This window comes from Astatotilapia calliptera, chromosome 17 (genome assembly GCF_964374335.1).
Source record: "Astatotilapia calliptera chromosome 17, fAstCal68.1, whole genome shotgun sequence".
NCBI lineage: Eukaryota > Metazoa > Chordata > Actinopteri > Cichliformes > Cichlidae > Astatotilapia > Astatotilapia calliptera.
The window spans coordinates 36377516-36402866 of NC_137438.1; the positions used below are offsets into that span (position 1 = coordinate 36377516).

Genomic DNA, 25351 nt, shown 5'->3' on the forward strand with positions numbered 1-25351 from the left:
TATTCTCATCAGTTCTGAAGTCATTACCTATGGTCTGGCATACTACACCAAACCAATTAAGTAAAAGATAAACCAGTAAATGACTGAAGTAGATGTGTTTTGCTTTGTTAGTATTCTATTAAAAAGAGAGAACGGATCTAGCCATTTCCTGTTGTCAACAAAGTTTTCTTTTTCTTAAAACAAACAAACAAAAACAGTGAGCTCACGATAAAAAGAAAAATGTTTTTTTTTGCAAATTGACAGAAAATTATTGTTTTTGAAATAAAAATGGTCTGGGTTTTTGTGATTTTACTCATTTATTTCTTACAGTTGCAAGCCCACAGCCCATAGAGCAGTGCTGACAGGCGTTATTTGTTACACTAGCACTTCTTTGAATGCTACTCTGAAAGAAAGGGGCACAAGTTGTAAGTGTTTTTCAATAGTTTACAGGACACTAGTATTAACGGTCCAGTTCAGGCCACTTAAAATTAAGCTGTGCTATACTGTATGTATGCCATGAAAGCTATGATTTTAAACAATATTATTGGTATCTGCCTAGACTTTCATAAATGCTGCACCTCTACTAATGTTAGAGACACTGCTAATGCCACTATATGGTATGCTATACTATTCTACAACACACTGGACATCTGTGTAGACAAACTTCAAGGCCCCACTTTTATTTTTTGATAATGTGAAACTTTCTTTTGTCCACACGGAACGATGTTTCTCAAATTACTTTAAAGCAATTTTTGATATTAATCCAAAACCAAAAAAAATAAGAAGTCAATATTTCCGACACCAATACTGAGACTTTCAGCTTAGAGACAGCCTATGGAAGGGAGAGCAATGTGTTATGATTTACAAGATGAATCATCAATATGAACATTTTTTAATGAACACTAAATATTTATTTATTTTCCACAATAATTAGCTAACAACAAAACAGACCTTTCAGCTTTTCATGTATTTTGAAGTTGGATTTTGCTTTAGACCTGGAATTTGATTGTGTTTTCCTTTAAAGGACTTTGGGTCAAATTCTGTTTAAAGATATATTTTTATAGTGCTCTTTAGTGCTGGGCGATATGGAAAAAATATTTATCACGATATGAATTATTTTATATCACGATAACGATATATATCATGATATACCACCTGACCTGTGGTCATCTAGAAAGTACGCAGTCTGTAAACAGCGAGTGCCGAGGGTGCAGTCTTTGTTTTGAGTTACCGTAAAGTATGTCGCAAATCCGGGTGCACGTACAGCAGCACCAGCTCACAAACCACGAGACAGAGTTTCGTTGCGAAAAATATCATTTTTTTATACTTTATTTTCTCTTGCATAAAGTTAAGAGCATGTATAGTGAGAAGACAACACTAATATATTTGCCACAGGCTATTTAACCCTTTAAGACCTACCATAGAACCAAGTCCGCCAGAGCTTATCTTTATGTTTTTACATGCTGTAGTCCCATTTGTGGGAGCATTTCAAGTTTCCATATATCAATACAACCGTTATAGCCCAAATTTTAATAATATGTATGCATTAAGTCCATAATAACTACATAAATTGCAAAAAAATTGTAGTGCAATTAACTACAAAAACAATTGAAAATCGTTTTTGTTTAGTTTTTTACATATATCTCTAGTTAGAAAAAATTAAGAGGTGTATCCCTCAAAACTGTAAATACAAAATACTTTCCAACCACGAGAAATTTATTTTGAGTGTCTTCATAGTTTTATTTTTGAGATACACTAATTTTTTATATACTACAGGAAAAATGAAAATAAATATTATAATGCATCAAAATAAACTATTTCCAACAGTGTAATTTGAGTTCTAACCATCCCAGAAACTATACAGAAAAGCATAAAGTCTAACATGACTAAAAACACCAACAAAGGCTAATAAGGCCCTTTCGCAAAAATGACGTCACTTCCAGTTTCGGGCAGGTAATGGCGGACATGCAATAGTTCGCGTTGACGTATATGCCAACGTAGGAAGTGCTATGAACATCAGCAAAGCGTGTTTCTGGAATATTATGTTTTTGCTTTTTTCTTCTTATACAATTTTTGCAAAGCTATATGTGGAAGGAAACCGTGACCTAGGACAAGCTAATGGCATAAGATGTAAGTACAACTCCTCCGGTTTCACATGCAAAAAAAATTATTGCACTACCTTACGTGGTTCCAGTTCTACAGGGATTTAAAAATAGTTAGGTAAAACGGAGTGTGCCTGCTCCGACCGGTTGTAAAGGGTTAATTATATATTTTATGTAATAATATCTAAAATTTGGGTTAGAAACGATAGAAGACAAATGGCAAGATAGACACTTTTCTATCCTCCACACGATATATATCGTCATATCGCCCAGCACTAGTGCTTTTTGAGATATATTTTCTCTCATTTCCAATAAAAATAATCTTTTTCAAAACAGTTTAGTGGGATACATACTGAACCTTGAGGACAGAAACAAGGTATCTCACCAGTATTGATCCAATACCAATACCAGCTTTGATACCAATACTACTTATATTAGAATCAACCGTTTCATCACTATTGATTATACTCTATTGCAGACATGGACACGGAGAGCTGCTATGCTCCAACCACACATGAGCATGTATAGTTGGAGCACTGTAATGACAACTCTCCGCAGACAATCACAATTAACAGACAGGCACGCAGACGTGCACACAGACCCTTGTGCCCACCATCTAATGATGAAATTTACATCACTTGGAGCCTTAGTGGACATGCAGACACAGAAAGTATAATCAAGGCTTAGAATTGCTCAACTTTCTTCAACTTGTTTACCCAGTCACAAAATGACTGGACTTTCTTGTAGAGTCACTGCCTCTGTGGTCATTCCAGTTCTGCAGTTTCAAAGTGCAAAACAGAAGATTACCAGAATTATAACTGAAAGACTTGACAAATGACATTACACACATTGAAGTAACTGTAAGTAATAATAGGCTCAACCCAGCCCATGATGTCACAGATGGTATGTTCATTCGTCAGTTGTGTAATGGAAAAACATATACGTCCACATTCGTCACTGGGATGTGGCTAAAAATACAGCAGCCATTCAGCCACACCTGAGCGTTTTGTGCCGTGACAAACTGAGGTAGAAGAAATCTATCTCAGCACCAATACATTGGATAAAACAGGCCTACCTTTAAATAAGCTGAAATTAGCCGCCTTTTTAAGTGTACATAAATTATTTTCCCCACAAAAAACATTGCTGCTCACAGGATTGCGTTTTCACAAGGTCCGGTAAACTGAAGGTGCAATAATGAACATTTCAAATTGGTCAAGTTGCTCAAGTAGCCTACTTATAGCATTTGAGCCATTTATCAGTTATCTCACAAAAACTGATAAAAAAAACAAACAAAACAATCTGCTTATGACATAAAGCAGAAAGTGCTGGTTACTAGGGCTGTGCGATATGACCAAAATCATATAACGATATAAATCACAAAAATGTAACATTTTCTTTAAATTCTGTGAATCTCGGGCAGCTCGACTTGCGGGAAGTGTTTCCAGCTGCGCGTCATGTAGCTGGAGTCGAGTGTTTTAACAGATGCATGAAACTATACAGTTTTAGACATAAGTTGTAACGGCCGCCGTTTTCTTTTTGAGTATTTATACACGGCGTGCTGCGGGGAAAAGCCTGTTCTAACGTTTGAGTCTAAGGTTTATTTTTTAGCACCTGGCGGCTCTTTTTTTGCTTCTCATCCGTAAATAATCTGCTCTTTCACGTGGTTCAGTTTATTTTGAAAAGTCTCAACAGGATCTTGAGCTTTATGGTGAAAGGTTTATGTGGAACATAAACAAGTGGACACGCGATGGTGTTACCATCGTTGTTGCTAACCACAACGCATAAAAACAGGCGCTTGTCCGTCTGTAGTGTGGTTATATAAAATATAAGAGAAAGAGAAGTTTAAGAAATTAATATAGCCACTACAGTGACCATCAAAACGATGAAAGAATATTGCTGTAAACAGTTCATTTTGCGACACCACGAAACAAACGATAGCGTAAAATGAAACGATAGACGTTTTTATATCGGCATCCGATATATATCGTTATATCGAACAGCCCTACTGGTTACTGTGGGAGAAGGCAATGATGGTCGGTGGTGTTTGCAGGGAGGCATTAACCAAAACAAAGACGTAAACTAGATAAATAAGTTAATCCCCACAGTAATTTTGTGTTATCACACAAACAGAGCCACACCTCCATGTAATCCTTCAGGAAGGCGCCAGACAACCAGATTTGATGTGAATGTAACCTAACAGCAGGGTTCACCCCGTCTGCCGTGTGTATCGTCCACCAAACAGACACACTGACTGACAGCTGGAGTATAGACAGGGTGAACAGAGCAGAGACAGCAGAGGCAGAATCTTTTTTCTTTTGTTATGTCAAATTAATTTTGTGCTGGCAAAATGTTTAAAAGTAGTGTGAAAAAGAGCTGAAAGACATTTAGGTATTTTTTCATGATTTCATGAAGTAACCCCCCCCCCCCCCAAAAGTGGTAAGCATCAATAAAACATCGGTTTCAGCATCTGATACAGATGGAACAACTGAGACAGCTCATTGATTTTAAACCTTCAGCAGAAGGCAAATGATTTCTGCTAGTGACAACAACAGAACTCAAGCAAAAACAAACAAACAAAAAAAACAAGTATACAGTTACGTCCCATTCAAAGAGAATGACCTAATCTAAATGGATAATAACTTTTTTTCCAAAACCAACCATTATTAACACAAAACAATAATAATTTCCCATGGTAGGGACAGTTTTTTTTCTCCACTCAACAGTACATCACTTTTTTTAATCTGAAGCAAAGTACCGGGTCGACATCAATTGGGCTTTGAAGTCTAGTTTATCACATGACACAAAAACTGACATTGGGCCAGAGAACTTCACCAAGATCACATGGTATTTATTTTTACAACAAGGAAGTCGGTTTAACTTACTTTGCATGAAGGAGCGGGTCGAAGGGTGGATGCTGTGCACCGTACACATGCTGAATGCTGAGGAAGTGGAAAAGATAGAATGGAAATGAATGAACTATTCGATCACTGGCTGGCAAGCTAGCATGTTAGCTTTAAGCTATTTAAAACAATACCAGTTTAAACTGCAGGAGTGAGACTCCGTGTGACCCGAAGTGCAATAATTTGCCGTGAGACCTTGACTACTCGTGTTGTGAAATAGTTACTGTGTCATTAGTTACAACTCTGCGACGGAGTACTGATGAACTATTAGCCACTGTTAGCAGCCTAGCTCTTAGCCTAGCTAACAGTTGCAAGGGGTAAAATGCGTCTACGAGACGTTTTTACCACAGACGTTGGCCAGTGACAAGAATGGGAACTTTGTCCAACAGCAAAGCCCCAACAATCAAAGTGAAAGTTGGCGTTTGAAGAGCAGCAGCGCAGCGTCAGCTGAGTGAAGCTAGCTACGCTAAGCTAACAAGCAGGAGGGAACACGTCACTCACCTGCCAGGAACCTTCGCTGCATTCCTTTTCCAGAACTGTTTTTTGTTTCCGTCGCTCGACATCTTCCCGCAGCGGTCCACTCAGTCCTAAACTCAAACACCCCGACGCTGTCGTTATCTCAAAAATGTTAAATGTCTGTTTATTTACACCAGCTCCCCTCCTCCAAAACTCAGAAAGCTGCCATGTTGATACTGCCTAATCGGCAAGTAAACGCGACTGTGATTGGCTGGGGTGACACTTCCTCACTGTAACCCAATCACAAGTGAGATCTGGTTGTCGGTAGGAGCATTTTTTTAATAGGACGCTGACGTCATGCTCCACGGCCTTTGCTGTGTTGACAGAAACTCCGACTGTGAATCAAAGAGACCCTCCAGCATCAGGACCAGAGGGAAGGCATACAATATCACCAACGAAAATACATGGACAGGATCATAGGAGGGTTTTTTGGATATTTAGAAATGTTCATATAATATGTATACATTGTTTTTCAGGCAGAATCTTTAAATAGATCGGTTCTCATACAATTTTTGTAATATAAATCTGTAGTTTGTGTGATGCCATATATTGAATGTTGGTTCTCACTATGTATAAAATAAAGTCAGGTTTATTTTAGGCTTTTCAAACTTATTTTATGAACTTGGTGAACTGACAGGTGATTCTATTAATACAGGTTTTATGTGCTTGGGAATTTGGAAATTAAACTTGAATGATGCTTTTTTTGAGGCTATAATAAACAATAAACTGTCCTGGAAACCACATATCAACTAAATGTTTAATAAACTGGCTGTATAAAGTAATAGTTAATATTACAGTATTACAGCAAATGGATTATCATTGTGGAGTAACTATATGAATATGAGGATGACTTGACTCGGTAAACAACACGTTTGGCCTTTCTGTTCTGCTAAGTTCTAGCTCCGCTCATCAGAAAAATAACCCACTATTATTGTTACGTGTACATATCTACAGCTAGTGCGGTGCCAATGAAGGCAACCTGCATAAAGTTTAGTTTGTATTTGCTGTTTCTATCTATCTATCTATCTATCTATCTATCTATCTATCTATCTATCTATCTATCTATCTATCTATCTATCTATCTATCTATCTATCTATCTATCTATCTAGTGGTGAGACTTGCTTCTAGAGTGTGTTTTGTTAAAAGGCAAATGCTTTAAGTCAGAGTCAGTGTGCTCATATGTACAGAACAGGGAAAAACAAATGTTCTTTTGTTTTTTATTTTCACAATTCTGAGTAAAAAAGTCAGAATTCTAACATTAATCAATTTTTCTCCGAAATTTGACTTTTTTTCTCAGAATTCAGACCTGTTTTTTATTTTTCCAGTGGCCCTAATCTTCCGTACACACGCTTACCCTTGTAGATACTTTGTTTTGAAATTGGTAGCCTTAAAGGTAAGAGGGCTCACTCTGCCCTAATTTTCCCTTTATGTTATTTACATTGTGAGTCATAATCAGTGGTGGATCGTTAAAATTTTACATGGGGGCAAAGGAGGGTCATAAGGTCTAGGCAGGGTGGCACATACCTCTTTAGAGAAGAATGTGAAAATCCCCTACATATAAATGGAGTCAACAAAGTTTTCCCAAAAAGGCTCTAAATTTATTTTTTTCATATTATGGTCACATTTCTATTTCTATTATCTTCCTTTTATTCTCTATGTTACTTGTTAAGCACCTTGGTATACCCTTGGTTTTAAGTCTGCTTTATAAATAACGTTTATTATTATTATTAGACCAGGTTGATTTTTATTACTGAGTGAGTCATCTTTCTCATACACGATCTTCATCCTAAGTTTCCCCCCCTCCCTTTCCCTGACGGCTCAGGCCGACCGGCGTAACCACTGCAAACAGCGCAGACACTTGGCACGCGCGGGCGATAATAAAGTTGCAATGAGGAGCATCCAGCGGCGTAACGAGTGACACCTAGGATCGGTAATATGGAGAAACAAGTCACGTTACTGTCATCGCAGCTCTTTCAGAAGCACAGGCAGGTAGAAGTAGTTCTCAGTCGCAGTGTTTTGGCGTGGAAACCGGTTGAGAAAAGTAGAAAACCATGCTCGGGGACTTGTGACTCAGGTAAGTGTGACATAAGTGTAGGTTTCATGGGGGAAACTGACGAAATAGACACCGGCTAAACACATCAGTATTCATTTAACATGGCAAAGTGGAAACGTGAATGTGAATGGTATTTTAGAGCGCAGCATATTTGCCTATATGTTCATCCACTATTTGCCTTCAGGACATGAAACCATTGTTATATATGCAAAAACTGCAGCAGCTGTTTGGGCTCCTGATCAGAGTAGGCACATGTTGAGAAAGCCTCAATCAGGATATGAAGCTGTGGTAGTTCAGCTCCGTTCACTGACAGGTGCAGGTCACACAGGTGTGGGGGGTTTATTGTTCTTGTTGGGTTTTTTAAGTCGCAGGTCGTTAGCAGCCGGTGTTTCTAATGTGCAGCCTGCAGGGTTCACTGTTATGGGTTCACTGTTATTTGACATGCCCCCCTCCAGGAAGCACTTCATTCATTAATTCAGTCATGAAATGGTCCGGTGAGTTCTTTGAAAACGTTCACAGTGTCAGCTCGTTTAGAAAACACATTAAGCTTGGTCAGTATAACCTGGCGAGTTTGAGCAGGCAAGAGGAAAAGAAGAAGTCAGAGCCGGGATTGAGTTCTACCCTCACTATATCCACTTTACTGTAACTCCAGGCTGTCCAAACCAGAAGTCTGCTGCTTGTTTACAAGTTTAACCCAAGCATTGTTCTATTAAGTACTGCAGTTGTAAGCAGATCTACATAACCACATACTGCTGTTTCAGCTGTATGCATGCCATAAAAAGATGGCCTTCTACCCACACCAAGCTTGCGTGAATACCTTGAAGAAGTCTACAGATTGGCATTTTAAACTCAAAGACCAAATTTATTTTTATGTACAAGCTGTTGGGGATTTTAATAAGGAGCTTTATGGGAATCGACTCGCTGTCTTGGAGTCCAAGTGGCCACTAGTAGAACTGCAGGTTTTATCACTTTCAGGATGTGTTGCTGCTTGCAATACACACATGATATGAATAGTTCAGTAAATGAGAAAACCAAAAATCTTCGTTTTCAAAACTATGAACTGGTTTCACCATTTTTAAAAAACAAAAAAACAACAACAACATTTGCTGCGTAGTTGACAATTTCACACACTTCCTGACAAATAGTTGTAGTTGCAGTGATGTTTTTTGCAACCTAGAAGCGTCTGTTTCTTTTCTAGCTTACGACTGTCCGTCCATAGTTCCTTGCTTTTGCCTGGATGGCTTTCTCATTTCTCTTTCTCCCAGTTTTGATTACCTAACATATTTATCTTTTATGGTTTTACACCCAGCTGGTGTACTGTGGTCGAGATTAATTTACTGGATTAATGGCATGTGCATTCACTTCTCGTTGCTGTGGTTATCAAGCAGGGCTCCCAATTTTATTTTATTTTTTCCGCCCTTTCCCATCGTCGCATCAGACAACTTCCACTTAATCCGGACCCTCAGATAACCTCCAGAGGCTAATGTTTGTTCATCGAGATGAGCTCCCTGGTCTGCAATTACTGTACCACGATCGAGTAGAGTGATTACAGCTGGCTCCGCACACTTTAAATTTAAACCTGCCCATTGACCTTCCTCAAAGTGGTATCAAGCGCCCTATAATAACCTGCCATAAAGACTTCCATTTATTGAGTCTATGCTCAGTGTAACTACATCAAAATCCCTCTCCCACCCCCTAGTGATCTCTGTGACAAGAGCAGGTCAGCTTTATTGTGGAGTTGGGAAGCAAGCAAGGACACTTTGCCAGTGGGTTCAACATATAACACTTCTGTGGAGTGCGATTATCACAAGTACAGCCAGTACAGTGTGGTTAATCAGTGACTTTAATGAAGAAAAGGATGGTGGCTGGAATTTTCCCTCACGTAAACAAGTGCTCAGTTTCTGTGCTATCGCCAGTGACCTAACTGTCATAAACATTCCACACTTTTCCCTATCGCACTTGTGGTTGTCTTTCACAGTAGGGATATTCCAGATGAACTCAGTCAGGTCACAGTAGCAGCATTTTTCTTCATCACCGTCAATTTAGCTTTTGTAACTCCTAACTGGAACCAAGCTAGGCATTTCTGGGAATCTGTTGCGCGACAGAGACGGAAAAAAACATCATAGTCAAAAATGATTCAGCATGACTCAAGTTTGACAGATCCTCCCCAGCTTGTATATTCCATCTCCGCCCATAGAAGATTTTCCAGAAGATGAAGTTGACACCCGAAACCATAAATTGTGTTAACGTGATAATAATGATGTTACCACTTGACCTTATATGTGAATTTGTTTAAAACAGAGCTTCCAAATGTAAACTGCACACAGATACAGACGCAGACAAACAAAAGCCAGTCACTGAGATGGCCTCTGAGCCTTGGAGTAAATGCTCTGTCCACATAATGGTTGAGTCACTGCTCTGATGCAATTCAGATCAGAGTAAAGTCGTGAATAAATCATGGCATATGCTTTAGAGAGTGCTTCCCCTTCCCTCCAAATTACTATGCTTAGCAAGCAATACTTCCTCAGGCCCTCTAAGCCTGAATGTCTCTCCCTGCCAGAGGGGGAGGTTTAGATTTTTGCTTTCCCATATGTCAGCGCTGCATAGACACCCGGCGTGCAGGGCTTCACTTTTATCAATATTGAAAGTATCGAAAATCGGCCTAAAACAAAGTTAAGAGACAAAGCAAACCTAGGCTGATTTTTGTCCATTAGTCAGACAGGACTACAACTCGGTCGCAAAGGGTTCTGAAAAGACAGAAATAGTGATATAGTGCCTTGTCACGCAATCAGCAGAGCCCTGCACTTTTCTAGACATTGCGCAACAAAGGTGCACATTAGGACGTAAGCCTGACATATTCAGATCAGACAGTAAACTGTGTTTAACCTGCCAGTACAAAGTCCACGTAATGCAGGGATGCACAGAGGTGAGAAAAGCTCAGGTAATAGTCTGTCTTCCATAGTCACTGGTGTCTCCGACCTGCTCCTGATCTACGTAGGCAGCTTCCTCAGCTCAGCTAACCAAATTATTATTTTTTTATCAGAGTAGTGAGGTGGAGGAGTGGATGTTGTGCGCTACTTGGGAGAAACATCTTAACATTGTGCAGAATGTGGATGAAAATGGCTTATGACAAGGGAACCATGTTATCATTGAGATAATGTTTACCATTGTCACAATCTGTTGGTTCAGAACATTGACGAGCAAAGTCGGTGTGTGTATATCTGTTGGTATTTGGTCAAAAGTTGAAATTTTGTACTTTAGCTATTATAGTCCATCCTGTGGGTGACATAAATGGCAATCCAAAAGTCTCTGGATTTATAAATTAAGGCTTTCAAAGCCCAACCATGCTTTTTACCCTATCCAGGGAACATCCTGGATAGATCACTAACCTGCGGCAGGGCTAACACAGAGGCCATTCACAGGAACATTCACGGTTTTTAGAATTTACAAATGAACTTAACCCTGCTAATTCCACGTCTTTGGACTGTGGGAGGAAGCCGGAGTATCCGGGGAAAACCACTGCAGATATGAGGAGAACGTGAAAAACCTACACAGAAAAGACCCCAGGCTGGACTCAATTTCAATTTTACAATAATACATATAGAGAAAAACTCAACAATCATATGACCCCCTATGAGCAAGCACGTTGGTGACAGTGGGAAGGAAAAACTCCCTTTTAACAGGAAGAAACCTACGGCAGAACCAGGTTCAGGGAGGGGCGGTCATCAGCTGCAACCGGTTGGGGTGAAAGAAGGAAGACGAGATAAAAGACATGCTGTGACTAATAACAAATATGATTCAATGCAGAGAGGTGAATGAGAAAGGTGACTGAAGAAGAAATACTTGATGCATCATGGGAATCCCCCAGCAGCCTACACCTATTGCTGCATAAGTAAGGGAAGATTCAGGGTCACCTGGTCCAGCCCTAACTAGAGCTGGGCGATATGAGATTTTTTCATATCACGATATGTTTTTTTCATTTCAGGCGATAACGATATCTATCACGATATAAGCCAAATAACTATATTTGTAAGATTTAAATGTGCCGTTGCTCACAAGTAAAATGTGAAATAATCAGCAGCTTGTTTTTATTTAAATATTTATTTCCCATAATAAGTTCAACAGGGTAGATGTACTTAAGGAACATGAGACTTTTTCAGATAAAGGCAAATATTGCAAACTACACAAAAGGCAGCCGCTAAAGCGTTTAAGTTTCAAAATAGGACAAACGAAACAGACTAAATTGTCAATTCCACTTAGAAACAAAATATTAATTCTAAAAATAAATCTTAGTTTGTTTTACAGAAGAACAGACAAAACTCACTAACTTTTGTCAATATCAAATAAACTGAGAACTAAAAGGAAATTCTCAATCTCTCCTTGTTGTATAGCTGAGCTTTTCAAACAGTTTTAACAGTTACTTTAGTCTGACAAAAGCCGAATGACGAATTAGCGCTTCCAGTCAGAGACTGAGGCTACGTCCACACGTACACGGGTATTTTTGAAAACGGAGATTTTCCATTTTCGTTTTAAAAAATAATCCCGTCCACACATAAAGGCAGAAATGAAGGAAAACGCTGCTATGAACATGCCAAAGCAGCAGGTGGCGCTAGATTCCTAACCGTGCCTAAATGTTGGCCAATCAGAAGTCTAGAAGCCTCGGTGGGAAAAAGTAAACAAAGCTGGGGCATAGAAGCAGAACCGAGTCGTAAGTGTGGAGGGACAGTAACTGTGTGTATATGTAAGCATTTAAACACTGCAGAGAGTAGAATTAACAGTAACAGTATTGTAGAAATTCATTTCACCGAAACAATAACGTGGCGCAGTGTGACGCATGCACCAGTTTATTGTATTTCCAGACTTGCTTTCGGCACAATTTACAGTGCACGCTACTCTATTTTTGTCAGACTTGAAATAGCCGAAATACCTTCACACTACGGAACTTCTATGGCTCTTCCGTTTGACAATCTCTCCGGCATTGGAACCATCATCTGTTTTCTCTTCGGTCACGCTCGGTTGATTTTTCTAGTCGGCACACTCATTTCCTCCATTATGCGCTGGCTCCATTACCCGCTGGCTGCTTCCCAAACAAACACACGTGCGGCTTGGCACTTGTGCTGTACGTAACAAGTCTCTGCGCTACTTAATTTGGATTGGCTGACCTTTTTTTTTTTTTTTTTTTTTGAGGACAAGAGCGGCGAGGTCTATCGCGATAGCTTAATTTCTCTATCGAGTAAAAGTTATATCGCGATACATATCGTTATCGTTCTATCGCCCAGCTCTAGCCCTAACTCTATGCTTTAGCAAAAAGGAAAGTTTTAAGCCACATCTTAAAAGTAGAGATAGTGTCTGTTTCCCGAATCCAAACTGGAAGCTGGTACCAATCCATCTAATAAATAATTATGGATGGATTTACACCTGTTGTTGGTTACACTAGATGACAAGGTGGGGCGGAGACCTTTAGGTATAAATCTTTTTGTAATATGAATGTCTGCACCACATGCCGTGACCATCCATTAGTACAGTGGGGCAAAAAAGTATTTAGTCAGCCACCGATTGTGCAAGTTCCCCCACTTAAAATGATGACAGAGGTCAGTAATTTGCACCAGAGGTACACTTCAACTGTGAGAGACAGAATGTGAAAAAAAAAAAATCCATGAATCCACATGGTAGGATTTGTAAAGAATTTATTCGTAAATTAGGGTGGAAAATAAGTATTTGGTCACCTCAAACAAGGAAAATCTCTGGCTCTCACAGACCTGTAACGTCTTCTGTAAGAAGCTTTTCTGTCCCCCACTCGTTACCTGTATGAATGGCACCTGTTTGAACTCATCATCTGTATAAAAGACACCTGTCTACAGCCTCAAACAGTCAGACTCCAAACTCCGCCATGGCCAAGACCAAAGAGCTTTCGAAGGACACCAGGAAAAGTATTGTAGACCTGCACCAGACTGGGAAGAGTGAATCTACAATAGGCAAGCAGCTTGGTGTGAAAAAATCAACTGTGGGAGCAATCATCAGAAAATGGAAGACATACAAGACCACTGATAATCTCCCTCGATCTGGGGCTCCACGCAAGATCTCATCCCGTGGGGTCAAAATGATGATGAGAACGGTGAGCAAAGATCCCAGAACCACACGGGGGGACCTGGTGAATGACCTGCAGAGAGCTGGGACCAAAGTAACAAAGGTCACCATCAGTAACACACTACAACGGCAGGGAATCAAATCCCGCAGTGCCAGACGTGTTCCGCTGCTGAAGCCAGTGCATGTACAGGCCCGTCTGAAGTTTGCCAGAGAGCACATGGATGATACAGCAGAGGATTGGGAGAATGTCATGTGGTCAGATGAAACCAAAGTAGAACTTTTTGGTATAAACTCAACTCGTCGTGTTTGGAGGAAGAAGAATACTGAATTGCATCCCAAGAACACCATACCTACTGTGAAGCATGGGGGTGGAAACATCATGCTATGGGGCTGTTTTTCTGCCAAGGGGACAGGACGACTGATCCGTGTTAAGGACAGAATGAATGGGGCCATGTATCGTGAGATTTTGAGCCAAAACCTCCTTCCATCAGTGAGAACTTTGAAGATGAAACGAGGCTGGGTCTTCCAACATGACAATGATCCAAAACACACCGCCCGGGCAACAAAGGAGTGGCTCCGTAAGAAGCATTTGAAAGTCCTGGAGTGGCCTAGCCAGTCTCCAGACCTCAACCCCATAGAAAATCTGTGGCGGGAGTTGAAAGTCCGTGTTGCTCGGCGACAGCCCCAAAACATCACTGCTCTCGAGAAGATCTGCATGGAGGAATGGGCCAAAATACCAGCTACTGTGTGTGCAAACCTGGTAAAGACCTATAGTAAACGTTTGACCTCTGTTATTGCCAACAAAGGTTATGTTACAAAGTATTGAGTTGTATTTTTGTTATTGACCAAATACTTATTTTCCACCCTGATTTACGAATAAATTCTTTACAAATCCTACCATGTGGATTCATGGATTTTTTTTCTTTCACATTCTGTCTCTCACAGTTGAAGTGTACCTCTGGTGCAAATTACTGACCTCTGTCATCATTTTAAGTGGGGGAACTTGCACAATCGGTGGCTGACTAAATACTTTTTTGCCCCACTGTATATCATTCCACCTGGCCAAAGTGGGGGGTGCGACCTGATCAGCAGTGCCGTACGCATGTCTCCAAAAGCAGCAACCGGAGCTGCAGTGAACATAAATATTGAAATCATAGACTGTGACTTTTTAGCATAGTAGAGAACTAGCAGCATCACTGGCACCACTCTTCTCCTGTTACATCTTCCACCTTGGTTGTCCTTTCCTCTCCATCTGTTTACCTAAGCGTTGGCTTAACAAACCCATTGTGCCTGGGAGAAATCCACGTCTTGTTTGACAGCTCACTGCCATGTGTACCCAGGCAGATCTGCGCTTTGTAATCTAAAGCTGGTGCTCAATGCACAGCCCTGTCTGTATGCTGAGAGACGGCTGCAGAGGGAGGGAGGGGGAGAGATACAGAGAAATAAACACTGCCAGAAAGCGACAGCTGGAGATTGGGTAAACTGCGCAGGTTTACACTGCATCACTGACAGCAGCAATGCAGGATCTGTCATTACGGTGATTGCTCTGTTCACCTGAGCTTTGGGTCAACAGGAGGAAAAGCTAATCATGCAGTAAAGCTGCATGATGATGTGGCACTGATAGCACCAAGCTATTTGAAAGCTTTGTAATATCAGCAACAGTTTTGGTAACTTTCACACACTCAGCTAAATCTTGTCTCATCTTTTGCAAACACATGTGACTAGGAAGGCTCGGGATCGAAGCAGAAAACGGAATAACATAGAAACAATACAAACAGGAGGGAACACCTAAGCATTTCCTTAAGCTTGCACTGGCTTGTCCTCTAACACACTGTCAGTGCCACACCACACTATAAATAAAGGGATTACATAGTGAACCAATGTGTAAAGGGAGGGGTGCCGAGAACAGCAGCAGAATATGAATATGATGACAGCTCATTGTTGTCAGAGGACTGAAAGGAGGCAAGGGCACGCGCAGTATTCTCGGAGATATCATAAACACAAGCGAAGTCTCCCGTGGACGTGCACGAACGCATAGGGTTCGCCGACTCAAGATCAAAATTCAGAGGAGCCGTGTCTAAATCTGTCGTGTATTTCACAACTCGAATTGAGGGGGGCTGAGGAGAAAATGTCCGGGGTGGCGTCACTTCAACGCCCGAGTGAAAAACAGCTGGGGTGTGACAAGGATTTCAGACGTTGCGTTGACTGTGTAGGAGACCGGTGTGTTCAGCGGAATCCAGTCGAGCAGGATGCCATCTTGCTTTAGGGAAGCAGGATGAGCTGGATGGATCACGAGCCTCACACATGCACCTGTAGAGACGCAGCTCCTTGCTGATCGAACTGGTTTTTATCAGTTCAATCTGAATTAAAGGTGCTGCCGCTAAAGTAGCTGCAAGTCTCGGGAGAAAAAGGATTATGTTGCGCCACAGGAATGCCTATTAAAGCCCAGCAGCAGTGCTTCACACTAACATTTAATACACCTCACTGTATCGCATGTGTGTCAGGCATATTACCAGAAGTGTCTGGCCTGCTGGATGGCTTTGCAAATTGTGGAAGTGAGAGATTAGGACTGTTTTGTGCATTTCACTGTATTTCACACTTTTTGTTGTTACACACTGATCAAATCTTAAGAGCTGTTGTCCAAACTTTAGCAGGGGTTTGAATTGTCACATTTGCAGCCATGTTACTAAGAGACCACACCAAATTAAGGCAGCACGACCTTATGCTGACCTTCTTTGATCAGGGATGATATATGGCAATATCATCAAGGACCACTCTCACCCCAGCAACCAACTGTTTGAACTATTACCGTCAGGCCGACGGTACAGGTCACATAAAACCAGGACAAACAGATTCAGGGATAGCTTCTTTCCCAGAGCTATCACCGTAGTAAATAAGCACAAAAACAATTGAACCTATTCCATACCGTCACTGTCATTATATTATGCTGCTATTCATACTGTCATTATATTAATGCTGCTATCCTGTATATATTGTACATACTATTGTTTGAGTACTTACGATTGTTTTTTTTTTTTTGTACTTTTTATATTTTACATTTATTTTTATTATTGAAACTTGCACCAAGGGAATGGCACTCCAATTTCGTTGTACTCTGTACAATGACAATAAAGGCTATTCTATTCTATTCTATTCTATAGTATTTCTTTGCGATCAGTGTGGATAAATGAGACATAATATTGAGAAATTGCACTCACCTTACTTCAGACTATCCTGGCTGTTTAGCATCTGTTTTATAAATGGTGGGTATATTAAATGTGGACTATAAAACACTGACTTTTGTGAGCTATAATACTTGAGAATTTTTGAGGGGACTTTAAAGGTTTCTAGGCAAAATATTTTCAGTTGTAGCCTACTCCAATAAACTAAAGCAGTGTTTAGCCCATGAATTAAAATGAAATTGGGTACCTAAGTAAGTAAACACATTTTTTTCATAGTTTGGAACATTTGGAGGAAATCCCACACGCATATTATTTTTGCTCCTACATCAAGGTAGGTAATTTCGAATACAAGAGGAACATAGCAGTGAGACCAGTATATGGTGACTAGTGCAGTGGAAACATAAGCAGAGATGTCACAGAAGGGATTTCACATTAGCTGTGTAAACCACAGACAGCCGCAAGAAGTGATAAAACGGACAGAAATGGACTGAGAGTAAAGTCCAGGCTTTATTGCACTTCCCTTCAAAAGAGGAATTGCATGTTTGATTCAGGAGCATCAGAGTGACATAAATTTTGCAAGAATATCTGTCAACTTGCTTTGGCAAGTGAAATATGAATACAAGGACGTAAGATCACTGCTGTCAAAGGGGATCTGAATGGGTTTGGTTCATTGGTTTCCCACATTTGGACCGGCACATTTTGGCAATGGAGGCACAAAGGATCCAATAGTTGAGCTGTTGGAGGCAATCACTACCAGCACAAAGAGCTGCAGTCTGTCCAAGATGGCCCATATAAAGTTAGTGGCTCTTGTATACATAGGCTGTTGCTGTATTTATGTGTTACGATCAAAAATGGCTACCGGCAAAGAAAGGTTATTTAATTTAAGAAAAACAAAAAGGGCATTTTCAGCCACTAGCCTAAATTCATGTAGCTCCTTTTGAAACTCTGTTATTCTAGAGTCCAACCTGTTTATGAGTGTGATAATATTATCAGCTTATATAACTATTTTCCCCCCGTAGAGGCATTTACAACAGCCAATAAGTGGAAGTAAAATAAAGAAGAGATAACCATGTGAATCATTTGTTGTATAGTTTGTCAGTGAGCACTTTGTTTGGAACGAAGTGATATGATCAGCTGGTTGCTGATATGATGGGCGAAGCGTAAATAAATAAGTAAATAAATAATTATATATATATAGAGCAGATGTTAGCGACATCTTTATTATTAGTATTGCTCTTAAAAATCCTGTATTGGTTAGACCTGAAAACTTTAAAACACACAGAGTGCAGCGCTCCAATTATCACACCCTCCAGCTTGTTATGGAGCTGTGTTAGCCAGCTCACGTGCTTCGTCACTGTTGAATGCTAGCAGCAAAAATAAAAGGTGTATAGTTCTCAGAGTAACACAGCAGTGGCTGCAAACCTTAAGGAAGTCTCTGTAACTGTTTGGTCAGAAAGCGTCTTTGACACCCGGCTCGACCCCTGGGCTTGGAGAACTTGTGACTTTTCCCAACAGGAAGTATTCTTGTCTTGACCTTTGTGAGCAAAGAGATTCTCAAAGAGGGAGCCATCATAGCCTTGTCTATGAAGTGTGTAGGACTGAAACTTGCAGCTGTTTTCATTAAGGATTAAAGTACCAAAATGTCTTAATTAAACATTTTACCTGTGAAATTTGATTGACTGGACATCAGTCTTAAATCAAAAATGCTATCCTTTATGACAAATCAAATCCTGACAATAAAGACAGCAGGACCATAGAATCGGACATTCATTGACTGATTTGTTGCAGCTCATTTTGGGGCCTTTTTTCCAGGCAAGATGGCCAAATGCTTGCATGAGTAGTTGCCATATTGTACTGTTCAGAATTCCAAAAAGAAAAAGCCAAAAGGCACAATTCTGCCTTACCTTTTTCAAAGTGTGCCAAAATGAACAATAGCTTTTCTTCAGAACTGTGCTCTTGAGTTAAATGGTTGAAAGTATTTACCAAAGGAATGAAGTTTAACTGACCTCCTAAACTCCATTAAATTTACAAAAGATCCTTTTTGTTCCATTACCAAAGGAAATTAGTATTGCTAAGACCTGTGGCTCTCAATCCTCGTCAAGTGCTGCTGAATATCTACCTTTCAAGGTACCTGAAGGGCCACTTCATTGACTTTGCACTTCATTGCCGTGTTCTTCTTCAAATATGACACACTTAAAGAAATGACTGCAGTAATCCGTGCTCTTTTTGACAAACACGCTAACAAAATCCTGCACCTGGGTGATAGTCGTGGGTGGAAAAGACACTATTTTACCCACACTTGGGCCTATTTATATAGTAATCCATCTTACTATTAAGGAAGTGGAGATTCTAATAAAATAAGTCACGGATTTAAGTGCATAAGTGCATTTACAGTATCAAATTTGTATACATGAAGTCACAAAGTTTGGGGTGTCGTACACATCACTACGTGACGAAGGGGAAAGAGAGGGACTACCAAGCACTTTTCGGCTGGTAGAGAGACGGGAGCAGTCGAGTGAGGATGATCTACCAATTGCAAGGTCAGTCGATTGATCCTGTCCTACCGGTCCATACCATGTGCAAGATACTAAATCACAGGTTGCTCCTGATCCATCTAGAAAAAACCCAATGCATATGTGTGTGACTTAGTAAGACTTGTAATAGGAAGTGTTTTGAGAAGTCAGCTTGAGTAGAAAAAGCGCTGTGCAAATACCTGTCCATTTACCATACGTCATCAGCCAGTTCTTGCAACTACCTAGATTTTTCTAGGCATGGGAATTAAAACCATAGCTTATGAATGCAACAGTTACACAAGCAATGTTCGTGCTTGTGTAATTGTTGTCTTCACTGCAGAAGGGTGTGGACAGAAGCATGAGAAACCTGCCTTGTCCGATTTAAAACCAAAGCATGCATTGGTATGTGAAAGTGTATTAAAAGAAGTGTCTGGATTAAGAGTTTTACTTCCTGGTGGGGGAAAAAAAAAGCCTAAATAATTGGAACGAGCATGAGAGAGACTGTAGGGTGATGGTGTTGACCAAAGTGGTTTCCATTCGGGGGAATCCGGACTGTTATGATGTGACTCAAGCAGTCACATGAAAAATCTGTTTTTGTTTTTGAACTTTTTTCAGAGTGAATAATCGCTCTTTGGGTAAACTGATCAAATCTGCTAGAAGTCTTATAACAGAGTTACAAGTTCAAAAAATCCACATAACATTTAGTATACAATCCTGTCTGACAACTTCAGGGATGGTGTAAAAAGTCTTCAGACTGGTCTTGCCTTTTAATAGTGTTCCCTTTTGCATCGCAGGTGTTAATTCATCTCACGTGGGTTGAGTGGAAACTAGTGGCAGCCGAGGCCCTGAGGATATGAATGTTTCTGGCTCAGTAGAGAAAGGCACTAACGGTGCCTGAGCCGGGGATTACACGCACACTTGGGGCAAAGCAGCGCACTGCCATTGCCAGGGTTTGAGGTTCAGAGTTAGATGGCAGGGTTGGAGAACTGCTCATTATGTTTCTCCTGATCCACACTGCATGTGAGTGTGTCTTTGAACTTGGCCTTGATCCCATGCCAGTTAAGCTGCCCGCTCCCTTGTTGGGAAAAAGAAGCCTGAGCAAATACCTAAGAGCTTATTTACAGTTGGCTAGCAAAATGCACATAGTACAAAAGTATGATCATGTCGATTTCTCGGTGGAAGGAGGACTAAACCAAGTTAAAACCAAATAGAAACAGACAGAGCTCAGTCGACAGGTACATCAGGTTAAGTTTGTTTATTTGGTTCTAACAGCAGAAAAGAGAACTCTGTACGTAAACACACAAAGAGAGTGTTAAAAACCAGTCAACATCGTCCTTATTCGTGCTTCTTTGTTCCTTATTGTTTTAGCATTCTTCCTCTTTTTCTAGATGAATCTGCTTTTCTACCAATCAGCATTCAACCTGTATACACTGTGTCACGATATACTGTCTAGCTTTTAGGAGTTCAAGGGAAACTCGGAACAGGTCAAGACCTTTAACATGTGATCAGGGACAAACAATTCTGCCACTGGGCAGGTTTTTAAAAAAATGGGCAAAAGGTCAAGGAAGCTCCAAGAGTCACTTAACAACCATCCAAGCATGGCAAAAGTAACTGACAGATGTCAGTAATTAGCTTTACAAATGTTCAAAGTGATTAAATAAAAGGCTGCAGGAACATTAATATTCCCTTTCAGAGTTCTTAGGTATCAGTGTAGCAATGAAAACAAACATCTGAATTCTCTCCTTCGTGTGCAGGATTTCTAGTTATTGGGCAAAAAAAAAGACCCTTTTCCCTCCAGTTCCTGAAAAGCTGACTTTTTGCAGATAGCAGACCTCTTCGGTTTGCTGTAGCACACTGAGCCCTGTGGTATGAATAGGCAGCACACACATGGCTGACTACCAGTGCCAAGATTCTTTTCAAGCACAAAGAAAAGTATGTCAGAGCAGAGAGGATCTGCCTTGTATGGCCGAGGGCTTAGCATGTAGCTTAGGGACCGCACTGAGCTAAAAAGTGGAGAATTTATGTGGGGGTATGTGCTCTGTGTATGTGGTGAAGCGATTATTGTGTCCTTGTGTGTGCATATCTGAGGATGTGTGTATGTGCCAGGGTTATTAGACCTGACTGTTTTGTGTGGCAACGGCTGTGAATGCTCATGTATATGTTGTATTTTTGTTTTGTATTTTAAATAAATTTGCATAGATTTCAGCGAACCTGTTTTCTTTCACTTTTCCCTCTCACTCTGGGGTATTGTGTGTAGAATTTTTAGGGTGAAAATGAATTTGATCCAATGAATCTAGAATACGGTGGCAACATGACAAAATGTGGAACAAGTAAAACACTGTGAATATTTTACGGATGCACTGTGAAAAGATAGTATCATGAGTGTGGTTGTTGGGGGGTTTTGGCGGGGGGTGCCTTTGGGGGAATTGATTTGCCTACTTTTTTGAAGATATCATATGTTTAATGTTTTGTTTTGGATTCAGGCCTGGGAGCTTAGGATGATACGTATGTAAATGTGTAAAATACAAGATAAGATTTTTCTGATTATATTTCTCAGAGTTTTAGACACAATTCAGGCACAAGATTGGTACTGAGATATAAAACAAAGTGCAAATTCAGAATTTCACAATGAATTATCTGGAACCTGTTACAGCTGTTTATCTTTGCCTTATGTTATTATCACTATCATCATCATCACCAGTCACAGAGTGTGGCCGCTGAGGTACATGGTGCTTAAACCAATGTTCCAAACCACCTCCGACATTCAGATCAGCACAAAAACTGCACCGGGACCATCATGGTATAGCAGCTCCTAAAACTGCAGTGTGTCGGTGGCCAATTACTTTTGTCCATATAGTTTATGTAAAAACATCCAAATTTTCTAGCACGTTCTGATCTGAATATATTGTGTTGAAATTTCTGCTTATGTGAACTGAAAGCTTTGAATTGAAAATTGTAAATCTAGTGGTTGATTTGTATGATACATGGACAACCAAACGAATTTTGGCGTACAGGCCAGAGCTCCAGTTTAACAGTTTAAAAATGGAATATAAAACTTTTAGAAATTCATTATGTATTTTAATTCAATACCAACAATCGGTTTGGCAGGAGAACTAGGTGCTATTTTTCAAATAGTTTTTTTTCCTGAAATAAAGCCATTACCCACATGGCCATAACTCTTCTTCCTATTTGTCAAAGTGTGAATATCGATGGCCATAAAGTTATTCATGCCTGCATGGCGTATCATCTTTATTTGAAAAAGAAATGAAATCCTATTCCCTCAGACTCCCAGGGGAGAAATAATATGTCATGCTTCCCTCCCATCCATTTCACCATATCAGCTGAATAAATTTGTAGGAGAGACTGGAATGCCTGTATGTGACGCAGTTGAACAGGTCACTTAAAACTCAATGCAAGTAATATTGTCCTTCCATAGTACAAAAGTGCACAGCTGAATTTGTTCTGTTAGTAGCCATGCTCGGGATTTGAATATTTAAATAATGAAATGGTTCAAAGGGAAATTTGTCTCGTCAGGCCTGGCAATATTTAGGCATCAAATTCCCAGCACTGGGTTCCACCTTCTTAAAATGATTTTTAAGGATTATATTGCATTGTCTGTCACATAAGTGTGTTCACATTATTAAGGATGTGAAGATGGATGAATGCATTACCAACAAATCCTTTAACACCACTTTTCAACGCAGGGTTCTTTAATGTCACTTAGGAGCCCTTCAAGTCAGCTGAGCTGCCCCGTCTTGTTACTGCCAGGAGGTACCAGGTCACACTGTGCTCAGAAAATTTTGTTAAACCTCATTCTCACGCTTATGGGGGACATTAACAAAGGGATGTATTTTCTTCCCAAACACTCACAACCTCTTGGGACATGACAGTGTTATTCCCATTCATTTTGCTCCTTGTGAAATGAATTCCAGGCTGCTGTTCTGAATTTGGATACAGTATCCAACAGTTTTGACATTTTAGAGGGAAATCTAAGCTTACTGATTTATTTGTTTGTTTATTTTTGCAGTGGGAAATGAAAACAACCCACTGATGTATGATTACAAGTTATCAGGCTTACATCTGAAAACATTTCTGTACTTGGAAATAAAGAGAAAAATTAGCAAGTATACAGAGTGATTTATCCAGCACGCTTATTCACTCCCCTTTTAAGTCTGTTTTAGTCTCCACCAGTTTATAGAGAGGATAAAAGATGACTCGGGTTATTGACTCAAGCACTTTGTTCATTTCCACAGTGGAATAAGACGAGTTGAATGGCAGTATTATCAGCTAATGCTGGCAATGGATAATGAACCTGCTTTGCAAGGTGTATCCATGATGTACCTGGAGATTGAATGGAATGCTAATGTGGTTACCAAAAATTAGTCTTCTGACAAAATGTAACTCAAACCCAGGATGCACAACCTCAGGTCTTACTGCCTGAGGTAATTTAAATGAGTGAGTAATATAAAAGTGCAGTCCTATGCATTTTTCATAAATGACGCAATTTGCTATAGATACCAAATGCGCTGATGTGTTTGTTTCTCCTCTAAATTTGAGTGAATACACAGGACATTTACATCAAACAAACTAGAATTTCTTCGAGGAGACAGAAACGGTTACATTCTTTGTTCTAATTTCTGATCATCAGAGGACAGACGTGGCACCTGTGGCATGCTCGTTGCTTGGTGGGGTCCTGTTATGGATGTTCAGGCTGAGGCTTGTTGTTTTGTCCATCTTTGTTTTTTTTATATATATAATGAGACACAACATGAGGCTGCATGCTTGTTGACTTCCAACTTGTCAGTCACAAGTTGCTGAACAATGAGGTCTTCGTTTGTGACTCACATGGGGACCACGGTTTGCAGTGTGGACTTCATGCTATGTTTCAGTGCAGATTGGGATTGGCCACTTGAGGCTTGGTGAGACAGCCTCAAGAAGCCAGTAAGGGAAATGCTGCTGTTTCCAGATATTCCCAGTTAGCCATTTGGATACATCTGGCTGTTTAGCTGCTAAATGCTCTAATTTCTTAACCAGCTACTAACTTCAGTTGCTTGGTGCTGGGCAGGGAGCATACAATAGGCTTATCATGGCTTTCTGACAAAACACCTGCATGTTACATCGGTAAACGGGGCTGATAAGAGCAACAATAAAGGGAGTGGAGAATAAAACTAAAATATCGATGTGCCACATTCTCAACGGTGTAGAGGGGAATTGCAGTTGAATGATTATTCTTTGTCAGCTTGGCTCAGAGTGACCCCTTCCACAGACCACTTAGTTTCAGGATCTATTGTCCATATGAAGAAAAAAAAAGATACCGATTACTGGAGATTTATAGATTACAGCATGCATCACGAATGCTTTTGTGTATAGTTTTGTGTGCTTTGGTCATTGTGGAATGGAGTGAACTAAAAGAGCCATTTCATGTCATTTCAGTACACAGCTATTCTGTTGAGGTGTGTGAAATAGTTGCTGTCCGCAAGACAGAAGACGATGACCAAGACGCTGCACAGACTGGGAAACATCAAAAAAAGACAAAACAGCTGTATCGCTATGCATTCACAGGTATGACATTTACAGAAGCATTTCATTATCACTAGTTTTATAAAAGTTATGCAAAGCCCAAAGTAAAAAATGTAGCATTTTTGTCTTTAAAAACCCGCATCAGTATCTATCCTATGTCTCAGTCTTATTAAAGTAAAAACTAAACTGATAAAGTAGCCACTTTAACCTCTGTTGCTTCTTCCAACAACTGAACCTGAGGCCAGTCTATATCAATGTCGCCTTGAATTTCCTGTAGTATGTTAATGCTACATTGCAGTTGCACTTTGGTTAAGCGTGCCAAGAGGCTGTGTTTAGTGCCACAAGTCGCAAGTGATGTGACACTGGGAATAAGCCTGTAGACAGCTCCATAGTCAGAAAGTAATGCATTAACAAGAGAGTCCCTCACAGCTTAGCAGACTGGGTCTAAGATGGCAGCATGCCAGCGACTTTGGGGCTAATGCTTGATTTGGAGCCATT

The 25351-nt window shown here is 40.2% G+C and overlaps 2 protein-coding genes across 3 annotated transcripts in view; one reads left to right on the forward strand and one right to left on the reverse strand.

The window, feature by feature from the left end:
* Positions 1 to 5742, reverse strand: part of tbc1d22a (TBC1 domain family, member 22a) — a 162648-nt gene extending 156906 nt beyond the window's left edge. For both annotated transcript variants that reach the window (XM_026147265.2, XM_026147266.2), the window contains exons 1-2: positions 5483 to 5742; positions 4964 to 5020 (exon numbers count right to left, since the gene is read on the reverse strand). In XM_026147265.2, the coding sequence (XP_026003050.1) occupies positions 4964 to 5020; positions 5483 to 5544 (119 nt within the window). In that variant the 5' untranslated portion in view covers positions 5545 to 5742. The remainder of the gene's footprint in view (positions 1 to 4963; positions 5021 to 5482) is intronic.
* Positions 5743 to 6711: 969 nt separating this feature from the next.
* Positions 6712 to 25351, forward strand: part of cerk (ceramide kinase) — a 53688-nt gene continuing 35048 nt past the window's right edge. Inside the window, exons 1-2 of the mRNA XM_026147524.2 lie at positions 6712 to 7572; positions 24767 to 24895. Of these exons, the coding sequence (XP_026003309.2) occupies positions 7434 to 7572; positions 24767 to 24895 (268 nt within the window). The 5' untranslated portion in view covers positions 6712 to 7433. The remainder of the gene's footprint in view (positions 7573 to 24766; positions 24896 to 25351) is intronic.